At 60.1% G+C, this 7648-nt stretch overlaps 1 protein-coding gene across 2 annotated transcripts in view; it reads left to right on the top strand.

Annotated features, from left to right (window-relative positions):
* The window catches only part of LOC111814630 (epididymal protein 13-like), a 15023-nt gene that overhangs the window by 4961 nt on the left and 2414 nt on the right, over positions 1-7648 (top strand). For both annotated transcript variants that reach the window (XM_023708523.1, XM_023708525.1), the window contains exons 4-7: positions 463-489; positions 2344-2728; positions 4753-4758; positions 5344-5352. In XM_023708523.1, coding sequence (XP_023564291.1) covers positions 2614-2728; positions 4753-4758; positions 5344-5352 — 130 coding nt within the window. In that variant the 5' untranslated portion in view covers positions 463-489; positions 2344-2613. The remainder of the gene's footprint in view (positions 1-462; positions 490-2343; positions 2729-4752; positions 4759-5343; positions 5353-7648) is intronic.

The following is a 7648-nucleotide window of genomic DNA, read 5'->3' on the forward strand; positions in this document are numbered from 1 at the left end:
GAGATCTTCTGCAAATGAGAAGGGGACCAGACACGGGAGGGAAGAGGGGGGAGGGGGAGGGACCAAAGAAGAATCTGGGTGCTGTGTGCGCCTGCAAACTCCCCGCTGCGTGAGGGCAGCATACACCGACGTACATGCTAACAGAAACACAAGTCCAGGCCCACTGCGGCGTCTCCAGTGAGCGCACCCGGCAGTGCCCACATGAGGACGTGAGGATGGGATGGCCACCCGCGTGGCTTTCAGACTGGGCCTATGGGTCAGGGACCTGTGGCCGCAAATCCGAATGGCCCTGGAGGCCAGCGAGGCTGCTGTCCTGGAGCGGGGCCGGCGGGGGATGCATGCAGGCAGCGCCTGAGCCTGGCGCGTCCTGGCCACTCCAGCCTGAGGGTGGGCCGGAAGCAGGCCACTTCCTGGGTTTCCTCCCTTGCTGACCGCGCAAGTGATTCAAGTCTCCTTCCTCAGGGATGATGAGCAGACTCTCTCCGGACGGTGAGTGTGGGTTTTACCCTTGGTCCTGCCCTTTCCTTCCTCCTGTCTCCGCAGTGACCAGGCTTCCTGAGCCTGCAGGGCTTCTGGCTGCAGTCCAGGTAGGTGCTGCGGCGTTTGCTGCATTCGCGGCAGTGGCCGTGTGCCTGCTACTGCACAGCAGCACAGCTAGAGCGCTACCTAAGGATCGTTCCTCTGTACGTTTCTCACGTTTTAAAAGTAGTGGGCTGGGGAGAAAGCTCAGCGGTCTCAGTGAGTTCAGTCCCTGGCACACACACACACACACACACACACACACACACACACACACATATACATCAAGGAAAGGGTTGAGGGACCATAAAATAAAAGCAGAAGCTACCAGGTGTGGTGATAGACACCTATAATCCCAGAACTCTGCGAGGCTGAGGCAGGAGGTTGCAAATTTGAGTCTGGTCTGGGAAATTTAGCAACTAGTGAGATCCCATCTTAAAATTAAAAATCAAAAAGGGCTGGAGATGTCGCTCAATGTGAAGGCCCTGGATTTAATCTCTAGTACTGGAAGGAAGGAAGGAAGGAAGGAAGGAAGGAAAGAAAGAAAGAAAGAAAGAAAGAAAGAAAGAAAGAAAGAAAGAGGGACAGGACGTCCACTTGCACCCGCCCAGGTCTGCGGATGGAGGCAGGGCCCCCACAGGCTCTTGTGTTCTCTCAGCAGATACCGTGCGGTTGGATACACAGCCTCAGCGCTGGAGCTAAAGCATTTGCGCTTCGGTTGTGCTAATTACCTCAGCTCCTTTGCCACATTCCTGCATGATGCAGTCCTGCTCCTGTAAATGAGCGAGTTTCTGGCTCAGGGACAGTTAGTTTCCTCCCAGCATAGTCTTTGTTTGGGTTTTGCTTCCCTGTCTTTCCATGCCGGTGCAGACAGGGCCGCAGTGAACAATCTGGTAATCATCGCTTTTCTCACATGTGCGCATGCATTCGTGACACATTCCTAAAAGGAAAGAGGCTCAGCCAAGGGAGAGCTGCATTTTAAATTTGGACAGAGGTAGAGGGGATTTCGCCCCCAGCCACAGCCCATGAGAGTGCTTGTCTTACCTCCGTGCAGCGGCGAAGGACATTATTAACTGTTAAATTCTCGGTTCTGCAGCGGCTGCAAACCCACGGCCGTCCATGCTGCCGCAGGGGCTGGTGCGGTAGTTCTCCTGCGTCTACGAACTGCAGGGGCTCGCTGTCCGGGCTCGCAGAGTGGACTCAGTTTTCTCTTAAATAAACTGTAGAGAGGCTTTCTCTTTTTCTCTCATGGGAGTAGGTAGGGGGCAAACATCCACTGACCTCCGGAGCCGACTACTGCAAAATCAGATACGATGCAAAAGTGTTGCTAAAACACACTGTGGTGCGCAGTGTGGGTGGCTCCGGGCCCTGATCCCAGCCTCCGAGAGGCTGAGGCAGGAGGGTGGCAAGTTTGATCCCACTGGTGATTTAATGAGACCCTGTATCAGAATAAAAGTGTATTTAAGGGAGGCATCAGAGCAAAGCAGCAGCTGGGGGCAAATGCGCAGCCGCGTGCAGGAGCCCTTGCAGCCGCTTCCTCTGCCCCTTCGGCGCCCTCCCGACCGGCCGGCCTCTTTGCCCAGGGCTTTTCTGGTTTGGGCCCTGACCCCTCGCCGCTGGGTCCCGCCACGCCAGCAGGGCCCGGCCCTCAGGGGAGCTGCAGCACCCTGCCGCGGCAGGAAGCCCTGCCTGGGGAGACGCATTTGGTCTCGGGGAACTGTTTGGCGACGCCCCGCGGCTGGCGGTGGATTGCAGCGGGGTCCTCCCGGGCCGCCGGCTGCTCGCTCCGTGCCCACCGGCCCGCTAATGCCGCTCCTCCTGCAGGGCTCAGACGCGGCCTCGCCTCCTCCGCGGTGTCCTCCCTGGTGCCCCCGCAAGGTCAGCGCCGCCCTCCTGGTCTTCCCGTTCTTCTCGGCGAGGCCTCTGTCGCCTGCGCCCTGAGCCGGGGACGCTGCGTCCCCAGAGGCCCTTGCCCTCTCCCGTGTGCGTCGACGCCCGGGTGACTCCGGACGACGCGGCTGCCCGGGAGCGGTGTGGCCCGGCGGGCTGCCTGCTTGCGCAGCGTCTCATCCCGGTCCCTCCCGTGGGGCGGGGATGTCCCCTGTGCGCATGCGGTCCTCAGTCTCACACCTGTTTTTCTCTCTGATCTGCTGCTCTGTGGGATCCTGGCCGCCTGCACTCGCGACTCCAGACAGGAACGAAGAAGAGAGTAAGTCCTGGGTAGGCTGTCGCCCCCATTAGCCCCTCAGCCACCCTGGGCGTCAGAAGCCCTTTCAGACCTCTGGGTCAGTGTGACAGGCAGCCCTGAATGCGGCAGTCGCTGTTCTGAGGTGTAGGTATTCTTCCCCGGCTGACCTCTCCCAGGTCATGAAGCAGCCGGTATGGAACTCCCGAAAGGGTCCGCCAGCTCTTGCAGCCACTGCAGGGCCCGGGACATCTGCGCTCCATCCCTTGTTCCGTATCACTGGCTCCAGTGAGAAGGACAGAGGTGCACCCCAACCTTTTCTTGGAGGAGAAGTGGTAGGCAGAGGCAGAACAGGCCGGGAGAGCACCTGCTTCAGCAGGGGCAGCTGGGGCAGCACCGGCCCCTGTCGGAGGCCTGGGTCCTACAGAGGCATCTGAACACAGTGGGTGCCCCAAGTGCTTGTTGCAGGGGAGCGTGTGGCCCACGGCCACCGAGTCATGCTGTATCTGTAAGGAGCTGTTTGGAGCAGCTGCCCCCTGCTTCTGCTAAAATCTTACACTCCTTGGCCCCTTGGGCCCACACAGGCTGCTGGTTTTGGACCTGAAACTTTTCTGAGAGATTTCTGGACCTGTGGCCCTGGAGTGACAAGGCTGGAGGTCCAGGGCTGCTCTCAACAGGTGTCCCTGGTGCGGGTGATGCTGGCCCAGGGTGCACAGGAAGTGCCGCGGTGCAGGGTGCTGGGGCCCCTGCAGCAGCCCGGCCTGGTGTCTTAGGGTTTCGGCTTCATAGCCATGTAGCTCTGCGGTCATGCCCGGGCCCACCTGGCCTGTGAAGCCCACGGCGTGTGGCGTCTGACTGGGCTGTAGCCGCTGACCCTGGGGCCACAGAGAGGCCTCTCAGAGGCTGTAGGGTGAGGTCCCAAGAGCCCTGCTCCCGGGAGGGAGGAGGCTGTGGGCACTGGAGCCCAGCACTCGGCTCCCTTACGCAGTCCTGGTTCCTGGGCCAGGGAGATAGCTCAGCAGCTTAAGCACCTGCCTGGCAAGCATAAGGTCCTGAGTTTAACCCCTGGTACCAAAGGAAAAAATAGAAAGAAAAAAAAAAAATCCTGCCAAGTTCTGGTTCCTGGATGTCCCACCTGGCCCAGGTGGCCCCAAGCTGGGCTCAGCAGGCAGGTACCTGGGGCTGACCATGAGTTATAGGGGTGCAGGGATGGAGAGAGGCTCCCGTTGGCGCTGAGGGGATGCGTCCCTTCCCGCCCTCCCATCCTCTGGTCTTGGGTCTGCACCACTGTTGCACCCACGTGTGGTGTGGTGGGACCTGGAGCCCTCTCCACCACCTGCCTGTGTTTTGGGTTGTTTTAAATACACACTGCGGCGCCATCGCATTGTAGAGAGCTGATCTGGGCAACAGGTCCTCCTTGGGCAGCTGCAGGCTGAAGGGCTTCAGGACAAACGGAGCCAGTGCAAAGCCGACGAGGAGCTGCCCCCAGTGCTTCAGCCCCTGGGGTACTGCTGGTCCCCCAGAGCCATGAGGACGTGGAACTGGCTGCTTCACACAGGCTCCACCCGAGCTCTGCTGTTTGAATCCGGGGCTGGTTGTGTTTTCTTGTTTGAAAGGCTTGGCACCAGATATGTCAGATTTCAGACTTTTTGGATTTTGGAAGACTTTACAAGTTCAGCATTTCTCGCCCGCAGACCCCAGAATCCGAGGTGCCCCAGAATGCCAAGCGGTGTCCTGTTGGCGCTGAGGGGCCCAGAGTGGGGGCACGTTGTTTTGGGTTCCAGATGTTGAAGCTGAGCTGCAGGGGTCCGCAGGGAAGAGTGTGGGCTCAGGGCAGCAGGCAGGCTTTGGACCTGGGGGGGCGTGGGAGGGGAGGACAGCTCCTCTGGGCCTGGGCTCCATCTCAGGCCACAGGACACAATAGGAGCAGAGGGCTGGGTGTTGCAGCAGGCGTTGATGCTAACAGCTCGCTCTCTCTCTCTCTCTCTCTCTCTCTCTCTCTCTCTCTCTCTCTCATCCATCCCCTTTGGCTGGCGGCTGCTGCTCAGTGAAAAGTGAGTTGTTTCCCCGCCCTTGGGGACAGAAAGCAGGGTGCACAGAGCCCTGGGATGTGAGCCTTGTGCATCAGGTGCCCAGACCAGAGTCCAGGAAAGAGCTAGAGGGCCATGTGCTGGGGGAACCTGTGTGGGTGACAGACGGCCCTGCCTGGAAAGGACCAGGAGCTGAGCATACCCCCAGTCCTGTGTAGGGTTGTTCAAGACAGGATCTCAGTATGTGGTTCAGGCTTCCTCCTGCCTCAGCCTCCCCAGAGCTGGGGCACCAGGTGGGTGCCACCACACCCAGGGCAGGGAGAGCTCCCCAGGACCTTTCTAACCCCTGGAGCACAGCCCTACAGGGAAGTGGGGTCCATGTGGGGGCTGGGGTGTGGTTCAGTGGTGAGCGCTGGCCCTGGGCCCCAGGACTGTAAGAAACCATAGAAAGAAGGCATCGTGGGGTTGAGGGAGCCCCTCACAGCCCCCAGGCTTGCGGACACCCAGGGGCCTCTCTGACTCTAACTCCCTTCTCTCTTGCTGTCTGGTGCTCGTGCCGCCTCTATGGGATTCTCCTCCACGCTGCCCCCGCTGCCACCCGATCCATAGTCCTGAGACGTGAGTTCACACTGTGCCTGCTCCCCTACTTATCCTGGCTGGGGGGGGTCCTCCTGGGGGTGCAGAGCAGCCAGCCCTCACCTGCCCTAGGGCGGTGGCTCCTGGGACCTCTCGGGCAGGGACACTGTGCATGGTGGTAGTGGCCTCGGCCTGCTCTCCGTAGGCGAATGGCAGCTCCTTAGGGGCAGACTTGTCCCCTCCAACACTGCAGTCAGTGCTGAGCCCAGTAGGGTCCAGGCTGCGCTCCTCAGTGGGTGGGACACTGTGTGCCCCAGGTCTCCTGGAGCTGGCTCTGCCCATCTCACCACACTGCCCTGGAGGCTGCTGGGGTCAGCAGAGGCCCCTGCCTTTCTCTGGCCTCGCATCCAGCGGCACCACGCCAAGCACAGCCACACCGCCCTGCTGCCTCCATGGGGCGGGAGCCCTGCAGTCGCTCCTGGAGCCTCCGGGGGCCCAGGACCCTGCCTCTGGCCACTGCCCTGCTGGCTGCCTCAGCAGGGTGCCTCCTGCCCTTTCCTGCCGCTGCTGGGAAGCGAGGGCCCAGGTTGAGCCCCACGCCTGGGGATCATCACTGCAGGCAGGAGCAGCAAGGAGCATGTGGAGGGCCTCCCCTGCCCCTCACCCGCCAGGCACTCGTGTGCTGTGTCCCTCCTGCTCTGGCAGAGGCTGCAGGTGGCTCATTCAGCCCAGATTATGTATGGGTGGGCCTCTGCACCCCCAGAGCTCCCCTCCTGCAGGCCGAGCTCTGGGCAGACCTGAGATCCAGGGTCAAAAACTTAAACTGGAAACTCGGACCAGGAACCCGTGTGGTCCTCGGCCTGTGTGCTGGTCTCACCGGTGGCGCCTAGAGGGGGCTTGTCTTGGTCACCCAGCAGCAGGGAGCAGAGTAGTCTGAACCCAGGCAACCCAGTCTCACACTGACCTTGTGCTAGTGGTTTTTTTGCTTTTAATTTGTATATTTAGTACAGGCTCTACAGGGTCACAGTGCACAGATTGGCTTGGTACTGATCCCCGTTTTCAGCTTCCCAAGCGCTGGGATTACAGGCATGTGCCACCACGCCCAGTCTCAATCGCAGTCTCAGGGTGCCCCATGGGCGGGACTGGCACAGCACGCGGGGATTCAATCCCCGGCCCCTGCATCTGCCTAAGCAGGTGCTTTAATCCGCTGAGCTCTGTGGCCAGCCCTTTGTGTTGGTGTTTTGATGCTCACCTGAGGCAAGGTGGGGCAGCGAAGTCCCTGCCCCTCTCTTTCACTGCAAGGATTAGTCTCTAGGGTTTTGCTAGATAGTTCAGGCTGGCCTAGAGCTTATTTTATAGCCCAACCTGGTCTTGAACTTGCAATGATCCTCCTGCCTCATCCTCCCAGGTGCTGGGATTACAGGCATTAGTCACCAGAGTGGTTTGGATTAGTCTATTTACTCAGCATTTTTAAAAATGTGTTTGGTACAGGGTCTCACTATACAGCTCAGACTCCTAGCGATCCTCCTGCTTTGAGCCTTCCCAGCACTGGGATTGCAGGCATGCGCCACCACGCCGGGATTTGGTCCTGTGCTGGCACAGCACGTGGCGCTAAAGAGTGAACCCCAGTCTCTGCTCTTGCCTAAGCAGGCCCTTAGATTAGTCTTTAAAAAAAAAAAAAAAAAAAGTTTTTTTAAATTTAAAAAACATTGATCAGCCCGTATTTGCAGACACAGAGCTTGCATTCCTCATGGGGAGTTGGTCCCTGTACACATCTCAGTTCTGTTTATGCCCCCAAAATTCAGCTCAGAGAGGGAAGTGTCACTAGTCCCGGGCACCAGCTTGCCTGACCCTGCTCGGCGTTCTCCAGCAGCGCAGAACCGAGTCACCCCGGACGCCATGTGCAGCTGCGGGCTGGGTGTCTCGAGGGTCCTCCCACCCCATGTGCTGAGCAGGGGGCGGAGGTCAGGGCGTCAGGCCTCGGGCTCCAGGTCCCTGCCTGCTCATGTGGCCTCACCTCACTTCCGCTTGCCTCAAGGCTCAGGGTGGAAAGCAGGTTTCTTGGGCTCGCAGGCCAGACACTTTCCGTGCTAGTGCTGGGCACTGTGTGCTGCAGGGGCTTACACGGCCTGGTGGGCGGAAGGTGCTTTGCAGGAGCGGGAGGCGGGCGTGGCCTTGGGAGCGGGGGAGGCGGGCGTGGCCTTGGGAGTGGGAGGCGGGCGTGGCCTTGGGAGCGGGGGGGAGGTGGGCGTGGCCTTGGGAGTGGGAGGTGGGCGTGGCCTTGGGAGTGGGAGGTGGGCGTGGCCTTGGGAGCGGGAGGCGGGCGTGGCCTTGGGAG

Source organism: Octodon degus, unplaced genomic scaffold (assembly GCF_000260255.1).
Source record: "Octodon degus isolate 3935 unplaced genomic scaffold, OctDeg1.0 scaffold00382, whole genome shotgun sequence".
Taxonomy (NCBI): Eukaryota; Metazoa; Chordata; class Mammalia; order Rodentia; family Octodontidae; genus Octodon; species Octodon degus.